The 19,698-nt window shown below is 48.9% G+C and overlaps 2 protein-coding genes across 3 annotated transcripts; one reads left to right on the forward strand and one right to left on the reverse strand.

The window, feature by feature from the left end:
• Positions 1-820: 820 nt before the first annotated feature.
• Positions 821-15,956, reverse strand: LOC135811305 (uncharacterized). 2 transcript variants are annotated; one of them, XM_065324523.1, is made up of 13 exons: positions 15,462-15,956; positions 10,557-10,674; positions 10,109-10,238; positions 9,184-9,306; positions 8,902-8,989; positions 8,400-8,484; positions 7,344-7,473; positions 6,356-6,475; positions 6,062-6,149; positions 4,478-4,577; positions 3,438-3,532; positions 2,940-3,073; positions 821-2,442 (listed from the first exon to the last, which is right to left on the reverse strand). In XM_065324523.1, exons 1-13 carry the CDS (start codon positions 15,483-15,485, stop codon positions 2,367-2,369), a joined length of 1,311 nt encoding a protein of 436 aa, XP_065180595.1. In that variant the 5' UTR covers positions 15,486-15,956; the 3' UTR covers positions 821-2,366. The 2 variants fall into 2 exon arrangements, with proteins under 2 accessions (XP_065180595.1, XP_065180596.1); XM_065324524.1 differs by having other exon boundaries at positions 821-2,521; positions 2,929-3,073; positions 15,462-15,952.
• Positions 15,957-16,403: 447 nt separating this feature from the next.
• Positions 16,404-18,934, forward strand: LOC135811307 (caprin-1-like). Its single transcript, XM_065324525.1, has one exon. The coding sequence runs from the start codon at positions 16,506-16,508 to the stop codon at positions 17,892-17,894; it is 1,389 nt and encodes a 462-aa protein (XP_065180597.1). The 5' UTR covers positions 16,404-16,505; the 3' UTR covers positions 17,895-18,934.
• The last annotated feature ends 764 nt before the right edge of the window (positions 18,935-19,698 follow it).

Consider the following 19,698-nt stretch of genomic DNA (forward strand, 5'->3'; position numbering starts at 1 on the left):
AGAAATATTTTATTTTTTAAATCGTGAGTTTTTGCCGAAATCGTTGGTTTTTTACCGATCGCGGATGCAGGAAACATGTGCACGCTCCTGCACTCCAGGTGCTAAGAAATAATTCCGTGACACTCGGTACTTTTGCCTGGGATAGTCTAGCAATGCCTACTACGTAGTAGTACAAGAGACTTACGTTGAACTTGAATAGGTGAATGTTGAGCCAAGTGTGTGCATCATCTACACTGTCTCTACTGCAACTGCTCTTTGTTTAATACTTTCTTTACTATATGGACCACATACTACTAGTATATCACAACGTCAGTATCGATCTGCTGAAGAAAGAAAAAGAAAAAAAGAAAAAAAAAGAAAAAAAGAGAAAAAAAACCTTGATGTTGTTGTGTACACTGTGTGCATGAGAGGGTAAAAAGTAAAAAAATAAAAATAAAATCCTTCCGCCCTCCCCGATTTTTCCAAAAAAAAGGACGATCATCTAGTAATTTTTTTTACTCGGCCTAATATTATCTTTATTTGAGGGATGACCCAGAGGCAAGTAGCCTATCGAGGGGTTCTCCACTTGTGCGATATTGAATAGGTAGCATAACAGGGGGGGGGGGGGGTAGAATAAATAGCCAGACACATTTGGGTCGCATCATGGGAAAATAGTTCAAAAATACACCCAGTTCAAAGCAGGACTTGTGTGTGTCATCCCTGGTCTTACAGACAAACCCACTTCCATCTCATTATAAACGTGCACTCACACTGCTCAGAGTAGAACTCATCAAAACTGCACCCCCACCCAGAGTCCACACACACACATGACAGACCACACTGATACCAGCAGCCAGCAGTAGCAAGCATCCCACCACTCACTGCACACACAACCCAGAAAAGCGCTGAGGTGTGACTTTCAATAGTAGTAAAAAAAAAGCTATATCAACCAGTAAGCTAGCCTTGAAGTACAAAAAGTCATAACAGCAGCACATCCTGCACAGAACAGAGCAGCTACATGGCATGCCGTGCATACACACACACTTACTATACTGCAACGTTCATAAAAGAAGCCAAAATAGAGAGAGAGAGAGAGAGAGAGAGAGAGAGAGAGAGAGAGAGAGAGAGAGAGAGAGAGAGAGAGAGAGAGAGAGAGAGAAATATGGTCAGAACGCACATGAAACTCCTAAATTCAAATGCTAAGAAAGATGCGAATAAAAAACGCAGAACAATATGCCATGCAGTGCCGCTAGAAATGCTGCTCCCTCGCTGTCATGGGAATATTATTCTATCACTACATGATGTATGATGTATAAGTATTAGGTAGAGGTAAAAGAATAGAGGAAGAAACGAGGGAAATCCGAAGAGGAAAAAAGCGAATAAATAGAAAATGTGGCGAAGGGGAGTCTGGTCGCTTACGGCAATAGAGTTACTAACGTTAAAGCTATAACTAGGCAATCAGACTATGACATCATCAAAGAATAACATGCAGTCAAACGAGACATCATCAAAGAACAACATGCAGTCAAACGATGACATCATCATCAAAGAATAACTAAGCAATCAAACAATGACATCATCAAAGGATAACTATATGCAATCAAACAATGACATCATCAAAATCACTGTCAAGAAAGAGGGTGGTCCGTACGAGGTCGGTCACAGGCCACAACACACGAGCCTTATTTAGATCTGCGCGTAAACTTTACGTTACTCACTTGCACCATGACAGCATCATTCATCATCATCATCATCATCATCATCATTCATCATGTTTGCAAGGCCACCCAAAGATGCACGGTTCACTGGCTCAACATATGAGACAAGTGCTGGATTGTCGACACAAGCGTCGGCTTGGAACAAGCGTGGAAACTATAGGAAGTGAATAGAGTAGAGATGTGGAGGGTAGGGTGGGGCAAACTAGCGGTGGTGAATAAGTTAGTATAGGTCAAAGAGTCAAAGCAGATCAACAGCTGACAAGACGAGAGGGGGGGGGGGGGGGGGGGGGGGAGGGGAGGATAAGTAGAATAGGCACATCATTATATATGTGTGACAGTGCAACACCGGTGGTCTGATGCCTGCGAGGGCGACCAACCGGGGAGAGTAAAACGCGCACACACACACACGCACACACGACTAACACAAACACTTTCAATCCGGCCAACTGAAACAGACCGAGCCTATAGTAGACTATGTGTCGGCGAAAGACATGGCGAGCACTGTACGGGCATCGTTCATCAGCCGGTGCACACCCGCATGTTTCAAGGTGCGCGGAAACCAGGGCAAGACCAAACGGTACACATAACTTATGCGCAACGTGATCAGGGAGAGCGAACGGTGGTGACAAGATCCAACAGTACTAATGAACAAGCACACACACACACACATCACCTACAAATGCTATCATGTGGAGGCTGGGAACTAGAGGTTGATGATGGTGAGCAGTGGTGAAAGGAACGGGAAGCAGAAGCCGACAGCAACTGCTGCTACTACATCTACGACTACAGGATAACGCAGCACTTCTCCGTCGACCTGCCGCTTCCTGCAGCACAACACACCACACATTCATGCAAACACACACACGCACATGCGCCCGCACAAACACACCCACACACGCATGCACAGGCAACTCATGATTTAGGATGGGGTGAATTGACAATGATGCAATGCACCCGAGTCGTGCGCATGCTCGGTGAATATAATCAGAACAGACACTGCCTATGTCCACGCCTTTCAACCCCCCCCCTCTCTCTCTCTCTCTCTCTCTCTCTCTCTCTCTCTCTCTCTCTCTCTCTCTCTCTCTCTCTCTCTCTCTCTCTCTCTCTCTCTCTCTCTCTCTGTGTCTCTGTGTCTCTGTCTCTCTCTCTGTCTCTCTCTGTCTCTCTCTCAGTCTCTGTCGCTGTCTGTCTGTCTCTCTGTCTGTCGGTCTCTCTCTGTGTCTCCTCTTACCTGTTCTTGGTGCAGAACTTCCATTGGTGTTTCCTGCAGTAGAATTGCCTTCAGAACTGGCGCCAGTGGTGGTGGTGGCGTCAACGTCGCCATCAGGTACTGTTAGTGCAGCTACTGTTGGAAGACGAGTCAGTTCATCTGGGTTCTATAGCGCAATGGGCAAAGGCATCCCATGTGTACACGGACACACACATGCAGGCACGAACACAAACACACGAACACATATGGACACGCACACACACACATCAGGACAAACACACACATGTACACACACACACAAGGACAAAGATGCAAGGTTAATGGTCATGGTGGTCACAACATTGACAACACCGGGTCCACTGCATCATAACGCCGGGAACACAATTACATGTACAGCAAGCACCAAGGTAAGGCATAGTACAGACTGTGAACAAAGTACCTATCTTGATCAACATGGCAATGCGTGCACGTATCATAGATCTCCTATCATGGGCACCAGTCGTATGACGACGTCACATGCATGGCCTTACCGGCATGACACTTGCTTCATTGTATTCGGGTGGCACAACCATTTGCTCATCATCACCATCTGGACACAAACTGGCTGCACTCAGTGACTGCAGGTCTACAAAAGAAGATGTTACAACAACAACAACAACAACAACAACAACAACAACAACAACATCGTGAGAATAAAGATTTGAAACAGCAACAAGCAATGGGCACGGCAGCAACAATGTTATGACAAATACAAGTACAGTGGACAAGAAGTAGCAGTTGCAGTAGCAGTAGCAGCAGGAGCCACAGCGGCACCAGCAGAGGAAGCAGCAGCAATAGCAGCAGCAGCAGAAGCGGCAGCGGTAACAGCAGTGGCAACAGCAGCAGTAGCAGCAGCAGCAGCGGCAACAGCAGCAGCAACAGCAGCGGCAACAGCAGCAATAGCAGAAGCGGCAGCGGTAACAGCAGCAGCAGCGGCAACAGCAGCAGAGGAAGCAGCAGCAACAGCAGCAGCAGAAGCGGCAGCGGTAACAGCAGCAGCAGCGGCAACAGCAGTGGCAACAGAAGCAGCAGCAGCAGAGGAAGCAGCAGAGGAAGCAGCAGCAGCAGCAACAGCAGCAGCAGTGGCAACAGCAGCAGCAGTAGCAGCAGAGGAAGCAGAAGCAGCAACATGCATGACAATGAGAGCAATGGCAACAGTGATCACGGTGGAGCCATTTATACAGTCATGCAGCTTCCAACAAGACACTACTGCCAGGATTAGACAATTGGGTAGAAAGTAGGTTATAAGGAGAATTCTACCAAGGCCAGCATAGAACACAGTACAGGAAACGGTACCACGCGCTTTCAACACTGCAAACAGACACCAGTACACAGAGTGTGTTCGTGCACGCTCGACAGTGCAAACGTTCACAATGCTGTGCAAGCATCGTCGCCGTGATTGACTCGAACGATCAGATACAAAACAACATGCTCATTCGTTTTGAAAAAAAAGAGAAAAAAGCCCCCCCCCCCTACACACATCTCGTTGCTCTGAGCAAGGTGGTGAGAACGCACACACATAGTCACATACCTGATGCTCTGCTATGTGACCTGGCAAACAGGGGGAGCATGGTGGGGTTAGACTCGCGGTACGATTTCACAACCGCATCCAGGTGCTGGTGGAAATCATCCTGTAGCGGAGACAGTACACAGCACATCATTATGATCAGCATTGCACTTGCTAGCATCAGCCACATCAACAACTGAAGCAGAATCAAGGGCGGCAGTAGCAGCAACAGAAGCAAATGCGGCAGCAGCAGCAGCAGCAGCAGCAGCAGCAAGCAAGCAAGCAACACAGACCGTGATACAGCAATCCATATGAGAGAGAGGGAGTGAGTGAGTGAGAGAGAGAGAGGAGACAGAGAGAGAGACAGAAACAGAGCGACAGATAGATAGGTCTGCCGAAAATGAAGCATGCCGAGGATGGGCCCTGCCCGAAATTTCGGATAATTTTAATCTTTTCAGTGATTGGCGCAGCCCAGCGACCGTTCGGAGAGTTTTGTGAAGATGTATGGATACACAGTAAAACCTGTCAAGGCGACCACTCGGATAAGGCAACCACCTGTCCCAGAAGACCACTGAAATCAGGACCAATGGATGCTACTTCCAGTCAAATGACCCTGGATAAGGACACCACCTGACAACAGAGACCGCACTTTGAAGGTCCCTTGCGCAGTCGTATTAGACAGGTTCCACAGTAGTGGACGGCTACAGCGGAGTTTCGCGTATTGAAAAAGGACGTAATAAAAATATTCCGCTGTAGGGGTGACTCCACCGCACGTCGACATAGGGGCTACACACTTATGTACTCTTGGAGATATGGGGCACGAAGAGGTACAGTTAGACCTCGCTTATCCGGTCCTCGTTTATCCGGATCCCTCACCATCCGGAAGAAAATCGTTGGTTACCAATTTACAGCATATGCCATGCTTACATACAGTATGTGTGTTCGATTATCCGGTTCCCTCGCCTATCCGGATAATTTTCTGGAAAACGGATGTGTGCGGTTATGCGAGGTCTGACTGTACAAGGTGCTGGGCCTCCAGATCATACTGGTATGGTAATACCAAGAGTAGATAAACAAGAGTGTGTAACTCCGGATCTCTCCTGCACAATCTCCAGATACCCCCGCCCATGGCGGAATTTTTTGTTGACGTCACCTTTTTTCCGAAAAAAACGCACTTCTTGCCGCAGAGCAGTGTGAGAGCACGTGCTGGGCACCGACATTGTAATGTAAGCCCGGCCAAGTGCACGAGGCAAAACTTTCCAAAAGACTAGCAGCGCGTGGGTGGTCGAAAACTGACGAAAAGATTACGTCAACAAAAAATTCCGCCGTGGGCCAACCCATGATGTTACCCATCCGCGTGGATCCGGGAGTTGCACACTCTTGTTTTATCTACTCTTGGTAATATTGTAAAACAGGTTAATTTCGGTGTAACTTTAATTTCGGTAATTTCCGTAGAAATACCAGGCACCTGAATTTAGATTACACTTAAGTGGCACAATAGCATGAAGGGAATGTTGGTCACCTAATTCTAAGTTACACCGGAAACCCATCAGGTTCCTGACACCGAAATTTTCATACACCTAAAATTACATGTTTTACAGTACGTACATCTCCAGCCATCTGAAATATACCATCCATGATCTTCGTCACTTTCAAGTGCTCAATAATATCTTGCTCAACACCAGGTATAGCTTGCCTAGAAGCAAGAAAAAAAAGAGAGGAAAGAAGCAAGAACAGGCACGTATATCAAAATACAAACACACACACCTAATGTTACATGCGAAGATAGCCCCCTCCACACACACACAGTGACACACACACACAGAGAAAAGGGAGAGAGGGAGAGAGAGCGAGAGCGAGAGAGAGAGAGAGAGAGAGACACACACACACACACAGACGCACCTTGTGCTGAGAATATAGTTCTCCGACTGTTTCCGATTGCTGACGACGAAGCAGTTTGATCGCCCATGTTGATTTAACATGTAAGCGGCCTGCTCCTCACTGAGTGCTGGGAAAAACCAACTGATGAAACAAAGGACACACAAACGCACACGCGATACCACACACACATCGAATTCAGAATAGCTGTTCGAACACTGGGATTCCTGGTAGTCCTTCTTCAAGGTAGAGAGTTGTTCCACATGTACCACATGATCGTACAGGACAGGCGTGCTGGGTTCCAACTCCAGTCAATCCCTGACTCAATGGGTCACGTGATCGCAGCCATGTTGGGTTCCGACTCCAGTCAATCTCTGCCTCAATAGGTCACGTGACCGCAGCCACATTGGGTTCTAAATCCAGTCAATCCCTGCCTCAATGGGTCACGTGACCGCAGCCATGTTGGGTTCCGACTCCAGTCAATCTCTGCCTCAATGGGTCACGTGACCGCAGCCATGTTGGGTTCCGACTCCAGTCAATCTCTACCTCAATAGGTCACGTGACCACAGCCATGTTGGGTTTCAACTCCAGTCAATCCCATGTCGGTTCCGACACCAGTCAATCCCTGCATCAATGGGCAAGAGTACATGAAGCCCAGAGTGTACAGCTTCTGACTTTTCTGCATGGGTGTCTGTCATGGCCGAATTCCGCGACTACATCATACTTGGAGCAGATCTGAGGCGTGAAGTGGCGTAGTGCGTACACTGAGCTGCAGTTGTGCAGAAAGAGACCTGCTGGAATCCTGCTTGTACGCACTACATTGCTAAAATGATGTAATCACGGAATTTCGCCCTGGCAGCAACCCTTCAGAGCTGCACACTATGGGATTCATGTACTCTTGCAATGGGCAATATGATGTTGGCTATGTTGGTTCCACTGTTCATATGCCACGTTCACTTTCTACACAAAATGCAGTCTGTGACAACAGATGTGAACACCCCGCTCTACTCACTCATTCTGGTGGATAGTGTTGTGTAGAGCTGTGCCGCTTTCCAGCTGCTGCTGCTCGCTTCGGTCAGACATGAGCTCAAAGCCAGTCTCCACATCCCCAGTGAACATGGAACTGAAGTTAGACCACACGCCTGAACACACACACACACAGCACACAACACACAACACACAGACACACAGCACACAACACACAGGCACACAGCACACAACACACAGGCACATAGCACACAGCAATGGGACACAAATAGTTGTTGTTGAAATACATGTATAGTGGTGGTGGTCTGGGGAGAACAAGAGACAGAGAGAGAAGGGGGGGGGGGGGGAGAACAAGACAAAAGAGAGAGATAGAGATAGAGTCAGGCATCGAATGTGAAAAATCGTAAACGCCACCCAGAACTAAATGGCTGTTTTGGGTGACTCTACTCCGGCGAGCAGCAAGTCGATAGAGCCATCGCCTTATTCTCATTTGTACTTACGAGACTAAACACACACACACCCACGCACACACGTCTACGATCACATGGAAAGAGACAGCTGGCTGAGTGACCTGAAACGGGCGACCTAAAGGTAACGTACTCCTCGGACTGTTTTTGTCACTGACCCTGAAATCTAAATTTATTCGGCGTTTGCGCTCTGTATCTAAACCCTTCATCCGTACTCCTGGTCGGATGAAGTGCACTGGTACCCTGGGAAAACTACTCGCGTACCTCGTTTATTCGGGCAGTCCGGGACCGGGCACTGCCCCCAACTTTGTCCGTAACTCCGAATCACATACATTTTGATGGAGAGAGGCCATTGATATGGCATATGACGTGACTATCTCCACAAAAAGAGACAAGAGGGCTTTTTTCCTCCTAAAAAACCCGAATGAGCATGTTGTAGTTTTGTATTTTGATCGTTGGAGTCAGTCACGGCAACGATGCTTGCACAGGATTGTGAACGTTTGCACTGTTGAGCTTAAGCAAACACTGAAACCCGCCCACAGTATGCCCGTTAGACCGAAGTGCCCGTAATCTCGGGGCCCGGATAACTGAGGTATGAGTGTATTGTGACTTACGGCGATTGGCAAACATGGGGCAGTGCTTGTGAGGATTGAGATGCAGAAATCTTGCCGCACACTCAGACAAGGTTAAGAACTCTCCCTGGGAAGTAGAGAAAAGAAACAACCAGAGTCAAAGGATGACAGCCAAGATGCAAAGGAAAAAAAGCATGAGGGGAAGGGTGTGTGTGCGTGTGTGTGTGTGTGTGTGTGTGAGAGAGAGAGAGAGAGAGAGAGAGAGAGAGAGAGAGAGAGAGAGAGAGAGAGAGAGAGAGAGAGAGAGAGAGAGAGAGAGAGAGAGATAACAGTTAGAGGAGAGAGAGAGAGAGCACAAACAGACAGAGAGTGAGCCGAACAAGATAACATCGTAAAACAGCGCAGAATTGTGAATCGAGAGACAGCAGAGTGCAGTAAAATACAAAATGAAAAGTGACATTCCAGCCCCCCAGTGGGATGAATACAATTCACATCCCACCTGCATGTATATCCCACCAAACATACATGTACAGAACATGCATACCTGTCCACGCCACTGGAAAGACCCGCTCTCCGTCTTCTCAATACTCATGTTCTCCACGCTATCCACTGCACCATCACCAGTGACTCGCCTATACGAAACACAGATGCACAATGAAGAGCAGACAGAGCTAAAGCCGGACTCAATGAGAGAGGGAAAGACAACAACAACAACGACAAAGACAGATAGACAGAGAGAGAAAGAGAGTGAGTGAGAGAGAAGAGAGAGGCTGGTTGAATTAGTTCTAGGTCAAGAGCGAGATGATGGTGCTGGCCAGTATCTTACCGGCAGTACAAGGCATACATGTTCGGAGAGGATGTTCCTGTGATGACGAAAGATCCGTCGGAACCGCAAGCGCGCAACAGACTCTCGGCATCGTCTATTGACAAGGCTTCTTCCATCAGCCACCTACGAGAAACAATACCAAAGGAACACATACGCAGACCTTGAACCTTGGACACGCCTATTGCCGATGGCAATGATAGCCAAGGAGCTATCTGCGAGCTTTTGTACACACACACACACACACACACACACACACACACACACACACTCACACACACACACGTACACGTTTCAAAAGACCTGTCAATATAGTGAGAGGCATGCACTACAGACAAAAACCAGTTCCAGTCTGAGGAAAGGATGCTTTAAGCAGTGGTGCCTGCCAGTGCCTCCAGTCTCGCAAAGCTAAACGCATTGTCACAAATACTGTGAGAGGTACAGTACCGTGTTGTACACATCCAGGAGGCTAGAAGGTAGGATATTAGCCAGCACAGCATTTAACTACCCGGTACTCCTGGGTTCCTAACTAACCCAGGGTAGAAAGCGGCAGCAGCATTGTCAGCAGCACCATCAGCAATATCAACAGCAGCCTCAGCAGTATCAACTCAACAGCAGCAGCAGCAGTATCAACATCAGCCACAGTAGCAGCATCGGGAGCAGCAGCAATAGGAACAGCAGCTGCGCAGGGAGCAGCAGAAGCAGCACCAGCAGCTGCGCCGGGAGCAGCAGAAGCAGCAGCCGCGGCAGCAGCAGCATTAGCCACGGTCTGGGAACACTGCATATTACAACTAGAATAGCACACTAAATTTCCTCTAACATTTTTCAAAAGCCCAAGGCTCAACAAGGGATAATACCATGTACAGGAACAAGCTCAGATACACACGCACACATACATGTACAGGGAATTCGCAGCGACTCCACTAACCGGCTTTCGTGCAGGACAGCCGCTGCCCGATGCTCCTCCGTTTCCGGAGTGATAATAAGCGATGGTGCCTTGACCGTACTGGCCACATTCTGTCCTCTGGTCAGCTCATCTCCATCAACAGTGAGCACAGCTGCAAGATCAGAAGCAGTAAGAATAACAGCATGGATTGTAGCAGCACCAAACACAATAGCAACAGCAACGACTCAAACGAGTACACATCAGATAGGGGTCATGGCCAATAGAACGAACACAACACCGGATAGTCTGCGGTATCCGAAATTTAGAGACAGGCAGATACGACACACACACACACACACACACACACACACCACACCACACCGCACACAGAATCTGGGGAGGGAAGAGAGACTTCAGAATATAGCTAAGCATCACCAGAAAAGAAAGAAGAGAAAGCAGTTTGGGAAGCAGTGCGGCTGTGACCACCTACCTGATGAAGACTGGCCACCGGTGGTCATGTTATCACGCTGAGGAAGGTTTTGAACTCCTCCGACGACATTGCAACGCTCAATTGCATCCTCATAGCCAGGGGGTAAACTTGGCAAATGCTACAGCAGACACACACGCACACATACATACATACACACACGCACACATACATACACACACATACACACAACACGAAAGCAGAGAGAACAAACTAAAACAAACAACTAAGCAAAGTTCAACTAAAATTTGAAACGCTGAATTGAAATTTATGCTGAAAATTTTTTTGTGAAAAGTAGTGATTGAGTGTGAGCCAGTGTTGCGCACAAGCCAATTTTTACTTACGAAGCTGCGTGAGGCGTCCTGCAAGATTTTTTAAGCAAAGTTCACATGGAGAAAAGCATACTAATATGGTGTGCTCGGAAACACCACATTACTACAGTGAAACCTGTCTAAGACAACCGCTCAAGGGACCTTCAAAGCGTGGTCTCTGTTACCAGGTAGTCAGTGAAACCTGTCTAAGACAACCGCTCAAGGGACCTTCAAAGTGTGGTCTCTGTTACCAGGTAGTCAGTGAAACCTGTCTAAGACAACCGCTCAAGGGACCTTCAAAGTGCGGTCTTTGTTACCAGGTAGTCAGTGAAACCTGTCTAAGACAACCGCTCAAGGGACCTTCAAAGTGTGGTCTTTGTTACCAGGTAGTCAGTGAAACCTGTCTAAGACAACAGCTCAAGGGACCTTCAAAGTGTGGTCTCTGTTACCAGGTAGTCAGTGAAACCTGTCTAAGACAACCACTCAAGGGACCTTCAAAGTGCGGTCTTTGTTACCAAGTAGTCAGTGAAACCTGTCTAAGACAACCGCTCAAGGGACCTTCAAAGTGTGGTCTCTGTTACCAGGTAGTCAGTGAAACCTGTCTAAGACAACCGCTCGAGGGACCTTCAAAGTGCAGTCTCTGTTACCAGGTAGTCAATGAAACCTGTCTAAGACAACCGCTCAAGGGACTTTCAAAGTGCGGTCTCTGTTACCAGGTAGTCAGTGAAACCTGTCTAAGACAACCGCTCAAGGGACCTTCAAAGTGTGGTCTCTGTTACCAGGTAGTCAGTGAAACCTGTCTAAGACAACCGCTCAAGGGACCTTCAAAGTGTGGTCTCTGTTACCAGGTAGTCAGTGAAACCTGTCTAAGACAACCACTCAAGGGACCTTCAAAGTGTGGTCTCTGTTACCAGGTAGTCAGTGAAACCTGTCTAAGACAACCGCTCAAGGGACCTTCAAAGTGTGGTCTCTGTTACCAGGTAGTCAGTGAAACCTGTCTAAGACAACCACTCAAGGGACCTTCAAAGTGTGGTCTCTGTTACCAGGTAGTCAGTGAAACCTGTCTAAGACAACCGCTCAAGGGACTTTCAAAGTGTGGTCTCTGTTACCAGGTAGTCTCAAAGCGATTGTGACTGAGCCGCAATTCAACAGTACACACCCGGCGACAGTACACATTCCTCAGCCAGCGCGAGGTGGACACACACACACACTCCAAGCTATTCTCTGACAGGCAATGCTCCATGCTCACACAGGCACAAGATGCCAGAGCACTGTGCACTTCAAGTTAATAGCGGATAAACTGCTTCCCGTGGGGTACATCCAATCGGAGTTATACTGTAACTACAACATGGTCACGGGCCCCCAGGGAATTTCTACATGCACCCGGAAACCCAACCAAATTCATGTTCATTGGAATAACCAAGACAGGTTAGATGATGTCATCACCACAGGTCGGAGGATGTCCTTCTGAGCAGGACTGACAGCAGCTATATATGGCCTGCCACCGTCACCACCAACATCAACACCAGTCACTTGATAGAGGCAGGGTTGTAAAAGCACAGCTGATAGCCATGCATCACCCAGGCCAGATGGTGATACAGCACTCTACAGCCAATGCATGTTATGCTAACGTACAGCCCTCCCAACACTCCAGTACTGCCATAACTAAAGTGACAGTCTGTTCACGACTGTGGCCACAATACACACCCTCGAGGGCGGCCAGCGCAAAGACCAAGAGTGTCCATGCCTTGGTCACACACATACACATACACACACACACACACTGCACACACACACACACACACACACACACACACACACACACACACACACACACACACACACACACACACACACACACACACTCTCACATCACATACACACACATACACACCATTGGACCATTGGACGCCCATCGCCAGAGGCGATGATAGCGATGCTACAGCAGAAGCCATAGCAGCTTGTGCTGGGATTGCACCATTCAACAGCTTGCAAGGCTGAAGAATTGACCGCCACTATTCAGCCTGGTCTACACCACACAGCTATGAAGTGGCTTTTTCTGGCCAGTGAATCCCTACTTTTAGGTCTTTATATTTTTTTGTTCCCGCACACACATCACACCACATACTCCGGCATGCACTGGCTGTTGGTAACCACCCAGGAGAATGAACGAAAAGTTAAGAAGAGTCTGAGAAAGAGAAGAAAGATGTGTGTGACCATAATCGCCGGGAATTGAACCCGCAACCTATCGATTGGAAATCGCTGCACATACCACTGCACCATATGGGACACATACACACACACGCACACATACACACGCACACACACGCACGCATACACACACCAGCTCTCACGCAAAGGGCTGCATCGCACACCAGAATACCTGGCTGGCTATGGTTACCAGCTGGCTCAGTTTCTTCCACTGTTGACACGGTGAGGAGTGTAGCGGGGCTCTAAACACGTATACACCGAAGCACATGCAATGTGCAGGTGAAAGTATGAACATTGGAAGTGCACACCTGCGAAGTACACCTGTAGACGTGCAGTGGCATTTCCACCGGGACTATTTCAACAGCCAGACGGAGAAATTCCCGACAAGAAGATACTAAAAACACTCCTGACAAACGTGCTCTATTTCTTGCGCAAGCATCCTGTTTACAACTACCCACATGGCTACATTCCAAACTACAGAGAGAGAGAGAGAGAGAGAGAGAGAGAGAGAGAGAGAGAGAGAGAGAGAGAGAGAGAGAGAGAGAGAGAGAGAGAGAGAGTGAGGAGGAGGAAGAGGAGAGGGAGGAAAGATAGATAGATAGAGGGCCCAGAGAGGGTGCAGCCAATTTCTTATTCAGTTGCCGCCTCAGTGGCTCACCCATACGGGGTTTGGAGGCGTTCATTTGTAAAGCGTAGGCGGATAGCAGACGAACAGGGTGCATGGTACGCCCTGTACTTTGCCAATAGCATTCACGCGCCGGGTGCCGTTTGCACGCCCAGTACTGCGGGATGGGAGACGTGCCTGGTGCCCGTATACCAAAAACGGATGTGATGATGTCATAGGCTCTGATTATGGTGCGCGTGCATGATGTCCACAAGAACCCATCAAATATTTGTCAACGGCTGAACTGCCATTTCATATTGGCCTGCGCTAAGTCAGTTAACTGCGTCATCGACTTGGTGAAAACAAATCATGTACATCTGCTGGGCAGAATTCCTGCCTGAATGCCTGACTCGTGAGAAGCAGGACTCAAACCCCAAGTACAGTACTGTACAACTACACACTGGATGCCGATTCTAGCACATTTTCAGTGGAGCAGCAAAGTGCCCGGTGGCCAAAACGCCCGTGCTGCTGCAAGTCTACTGAATTTCTACTGAACTCATTACACTCAATAACCGCAATCGCAACAGTTTAAGGTTGGTAGTCGTCAGCACAGGCATGGATCTGGCGCTCGTGACGGCGCAGAACGCACAGATACTGGCCGGCCCATTCACTAAGAAAAAGAAAATAAAAAAAAAGAAAACGTAAAACTGTTTCCTGGCCACATGGCCGTGTATGGACTGCAGTGGGTGCAGGCACGTACAATTACTGATGTATTGCTCATGTTCGGACATGACAAATATGTCGGCTGAAATCAGGAATGCTTCAATGTGAAGTACAAGAGTACTACTTGAAAGTACATCAGCTCCTATGATCCTGCATACCGCCACAGGTGGCTTTCCAGCAGGAGCAAGAGTACAGAGTGCAAGTCACGAGTGCTCAGACACCTAGTCACCTACACTACAGCATTCTCACAACATTGTATACATATATACAGTCGTGTAACCAACTACTTACTGGCTTTCAATGATCTAATGACAGCTGATGCTCTCCCTAAGAAGAGTACTGGTAGAAGTAAGCTATACTTATAGCCTAGAACTCAGCAGCTGGTCAAAGCCAGTGGTATTTTTCTGTTGTTTTACGTTTAGGAAACCATCCTCCGCAACTCTCTTGCTCGCTATCCACTACTACTCCAGTCCAGTCCAGCTGAGCATACTGATTCAAACACTAAAATGACTTGTACTGCTAGTACTAGTACTACTGCTAGCAACCAAGAGCGGAGTGACACTTCATGCGGGAAAATAATCCCCGTCACGTTTCCTGAAACGAGCAGCAAGCAGTAGATAAAGCACAAAGAGGAAAGGAAACTACTTCACAACTACATTGAACTGCACAACGCCCGCCTGTTCGAACTGTACCGGCGGTCCCAAAGAGGGATTTTCGGCATTGCCGTGATTGCGTACTGCACAACCAGGACCATATGCTCACCGAACCAAAGCCGGACATTTGCCCAGAACAAACCCGCGATTATTACAGCTCAAACAAATACTTCACTCGCCCAATACACGAACATGACATTACAGAACTGCTGATTATCTACCCAATACGAATCACAGCAAAAGTCTTGAGAAAGTTTTGGGTGCTCAAACAAAGAAAGTTTGAAACTAACCTCTACAGAGTGCATTGTTTAGAGCAACAAACGCAACTGGTAGAAAATATCACCAGCATACAAATGATGCTTACATGTGGATCTGTCATTATACTAGCCTAACTAGGTCTACTCACCGACACATCAGGAACACCAGCCATCCAACCACCAGTTCTCGAAAATCCCAGTGGAGAACACTACAGCACAAGGTCACCGCGTAGATCTACTCCTGGTTCAGCAAAACAGCTACGTCGATATGCGATGGCAGAAGAATAGAGATCACAGTGGATTCCACCTACTACCAGTACTTGTAAATGGGACAGACAGCACCAGGGCTGTTGAACCAGAATGATAAAGCCAAGGACAATGTGTCGTCGGGTTGCGTTGGCAAAGATCCTTCAGTAATTTATATTGCCAGTATGAAGTACGGGATTATGCCTGGACGGCTACTCATTGAATCTCCTCGACAGCTCACTGAAGACTGAAGTGCAATTTCTACATTGTATTCGAAGAGCAACTGACTTCTCCGCCACCACTTCCTCGTAGCAGCCAAGGCAGTGGAAGCATCCGCAACTCTTGGACCGCTTGTCAACTGCCCAAAAAAAAGCTTCAGAACATGGGGCAGTCTGCGCTTTTCGTGCGAAGTCTCGCTGGCTCCTTCACCCCTTCAAATCAGCGCACTCCATCTCTACACTGCACTGAATACTATGGAGTATGGTCTACACAGCTGAGCTGAGTCTACCTGTACATGATTATTGTCATGATTGTGTGTGTGAGTGTGTGTGTGTGTGTAGCTGTACGAGTGCGTCTAGACGTCTGTGTGTGACTGATACATGTATGAGCACAGTTCTACAGTTGTAGCACTGGCCACTGCACTACAGTCTACGTCTTGAAGAGAGAAACTTTGCGCGAGAAACTAGTTACTTTCGCAACTTTGGAGTTTGGATGCAAAACTTGCAGGGAACGCGAGTGCGAAATGAACTTTCGTGGGAAATAAATTCCGTGAGATCGCGAAACTTCGTTCGAATTTCCGTATCACCATTGTCATGACGACTACTAAAAAAATGGCGTGGGAGCTGAGCTCGGCTGGCTATCACGAGCCACAGCAGGCTACTTGTGCTTGTTGTTGAATGGTGGTCAAGAAGGAGAAAGCTGAACGCTGAATAACGCTGAAAGAAAAGATGCCGTCTGCTGCTGCCAAGCCCTCCAACGGTGCTGGTGTCGAGGTCCAGGAAGGATTCCCTGCTCAATGTCTAGCCGTAGCTGACAGGAAGGTGCGAAATCTGGAGAAGCGACGTGGCAAATTGTTGCAGCTTCAGGATGACGAGAAAAATGGAAAAGTTCTCAACGAGGAGCAACGAGGAGCTATCTCCCATTTGGAGGAAGTTGAGCAAATGTTGGAATTATCCAGGGACGTTCAAAAGCAATACAAGCAGCTTGCCGACCAGTACGAGAAGACGGCGCGTCGCTCCGTTCGCCTTGAAAAGGCAGCCAAACGAGAAGCAGACGTCTCCATGCTCTGCAAGCTCGTTCGCCTGCTGTCCGTGCTGGATGGTGTGAGTCCTGAATCGCGCGACGACTTTATCGAGGGAAAGAACGGTGCGTGCAAGCTTAGTGAGGAGGAACTGAACAGTTTGGACGCCTTTTACAACTTGTCCAAGCCCGCACGTGCAGGTGAATGCGAGGAGACTTTCTCTACAGCTATCTCAGGCAGTGGTGAACACCTGATGTTGCTCCTGGAACGCAGTACTAAGGAAGTTGCTGGAACCACGTACGACAAGCTCTTTGCCATTACGGAGCGCATTGAGAAGAGTGACTACCTGTTTTCGAGCAAGGATGAGTTGACAGGTGAGACCGAGGAGGCAGGTTCCGATGAGGTGGAGTATGCCGCCGCCGCCGAGGAACAGACCGACTCTGCACTTTGCGCACCAGCACCGGCTGATGAGGTGGTGGCAGTGGTGGACGAGCCTGTAGCTGCTGCAGCAGCAGTTGCCTCTCCCGCTGTTGCTGTCAGCAAACCACCCACCATTGACTTCTTACACGAGTCGACCGTAAAGCCACAAGGCGGCAGACGGGCTGCAAGCCCGTCTTCTCCTGCCGTCGCTGCTGCTGCTGACACCACAACCCGCACGTTCAGCAGTGACTCGACGTCATCGGGAGAGGCTCAGCCAGCCGCCGCCACTGAGGCCGCAGCAGGCGGTGCAGCAGCTGCGTCGCCAAGCTCTTCTGGCGACGCTTGGTCGTCGACGGATTCGTCACGCCAACAGCGCAATCGCAACCGCAGCGGCAACCCTGAACAGCGCGGCGGCCGAGGCGGTCGCGGTGGACGTGGTGGTCGCGGCGGATTTAACCGCGACGGCGGCAGCAACGAGGGAGGATTCTACCGCGGCGGCAACAACGACCGTCGCGGCGGCGGCTACGGCGGTGGCTTCAACCAGCGCGGAGGACGCGGTGGTCGCGGCGGAAACCGTGGCGGCGGCGGCAGCGGTGGTCGCGGCGGCAACCGAGGTGGTGGCCGTGGTGGCGGCTCCAGCTCCAGTGGCAGTGAATACCAGTCCGGCGGCTTCTAAGCTCTTTTCAGCAGCAAGGGCGGCATAGGCAATCTCCGTTTCGCCCGTAAATGGTCTACAGTTGCAATCAGTACCACGTGTTCGAGTGCCTATGTCGAGTGTGGTATTGTTGCTTTGGAGGGCAACGCAGCAGCAGCGGCAAAACTCCTTTCTAAGACAGCGTGACGACGTTCACTAAAAACAACAACAACAACACCACCAGCGACAACCATCTCCAAAGTTAGCCATCATGCAACATCTACATCTCTTTTTTATACTCTTTTTCGCCCGTTTCTGCTTGTATCTCACTGTCACTACTACTCTCTAATTCCCCCTACACCAGTGTAGATAACCCGTCAAACCTCCCTGGTGCCTATTGTAAGCGAAGAGTAGGATCCAGGCCAGGGCGGCGCCTCTTTCTGCGCATTGTCTCCACCGGCAATCGTGTGAGGACATTGCTTGAGGCCAGTCTTTTTTGATTTTGTGTTTTAGCTGTGTTCTTCCTGTGCTTTTTTGTTTCTGTTTTTTTTTTGTTAACGGTGTTCTCCTTTCTTTTCTCAGGCCTAGCTGTGTGCAGCAGGTAATTCGTCTTCCTTGGTTTTTGAGACCGTACATATGGTCCTATCGCTTGTTTCCGGCAATTACCCTGCAGCCTATGGCTTGGCATTGTTTTTGTACTGCCACAGACCTCGCCTTCGTTCCATTTTTCTACCGGGCGCTGTCGGTTTTTTCCGGCGTGCGTGTGTGTGAGCGAGAGAGAAGACAGGAGCTTGTATAATAGTGGTGATGCCGGCCAACCGCTATTTTGAACTTGTTCTCCTTCCTGCCTTGCTGTGTGTGTGCTGTGCCCGGGCTTTTTCGTGTACACGTGGCTATTTTCGTACTGTATGTTTTGTCCTGTGTTTGTCCTGTGTTAACTCTGCCTACTGAAAACTGCGTGCAGGTTATTTCTTTTGCCTCTGCTTTTCTGATAACTTTTGTCACTTGTTTGTTTTTGTCTGTTGTTTCGTGCTGTTGCATTTAACTCTTGTTTGAAGCTGGCTTTACAGCTAATAACCGTGTCCTGACTCGTGCTGCGATGAAGCATGTGTGTGTATGTGTGTGTTGAAAGATGCAATCCCAGCCCAGATTTTTTTTCTACACCATCACCTACAATAGGCTGACATGCAGGTATGGTTCTTGTGTATGTGTGAGTGTGTGTATGTATGTGTGAGCGGTGTGTGAGTGTGTATTATAATATGTGTGAGCGGTGTGTATGGCACATGGTGTAAAGAGACGTTCCCACTTCTGCTTTGTCTGATACCGCTATCATCCTGACTGTGGATGGGTGTTCAAGATGAGGTGTGTGTGTGTACATGTGTGTGTGTGTGTATGTGTGTGTGCATGTGCAGCCCGCTGCTTTCGGACTGTGCAAGGCCGTGGTCGTCACCGGTGCTCGAGGACTGGCCCGCGCCCGACTGCCCAGCAGCGTAATTCGTTCAGTCATGTATGCGTGTGTTCTCGCCTGTTCCGTTTGCTCCACCATCTCCGGCGTCATCAGGCTGCGTGCTCCATCTTCCTCTCTGATGCCCCTCTGGGGCCCACGTGACCCCTGTGGCAGTGGCAGGACAGGACAGGTATGTGCATGTGTGTGTGTGTGTGTGTGTGTGTGTTCAAATCCACCCTAGTTTGGGGATTTCAGGGGGTGTCGGCCGTTGGGTGGTTCAATGGCCAATTGAGTCATCTTTCCAAGATTCCTTTTGAGTCTCTCTCCCCTATCCCGGGGAGACCCACGTGACCAGTTTTGGCAGTGAGCAAGTACAAGTGTGTGTTTGTGTGTGTGTGT

This window comes from Sycon ciliatum, chromosome 3 (genome assembly GCF_964019385.1).
Source record: "Sycon ciliatum chromosome 3, ocSycCili1.1, whole genome shotgun sequence".
Classification (NCBI taxonomy): domain Eukaryota; kingdom Metazoa; phylum Porifera; class Calcarea; order Leucosolenida; family Sycettidae; genus Sycon; species Sycon ciliatum.

Coding starts and splice junctions, on each gene's coding strand:
- LOC135811305 (XM_065324523.1), bottom strand. CDS start 15,485: ATGGCTGGTGTTCCTGATGTGTCG. Junction 10,675..15,461: donor CTGGTGTTCCTGATGTGTCG/GTGAGTAGACCT, acceptor TGTCTGCTGTAG/CATTTGCCAAGTTTACCCCC. Junction 4,578..6,061: donor TATTTCAGATGGCTGGAGAT/GTACGTACTGTA, acceptor TCTCCGCTACAG/GATGATTTCCACCAGCACCT.
- LOC135811307 (XM_065324525.1), top strand. CDS start 16,506: ATGCCGTCTGCTGCTGCCAAGCCCTCCAACGGTGCTGGTGTCGAGGTC.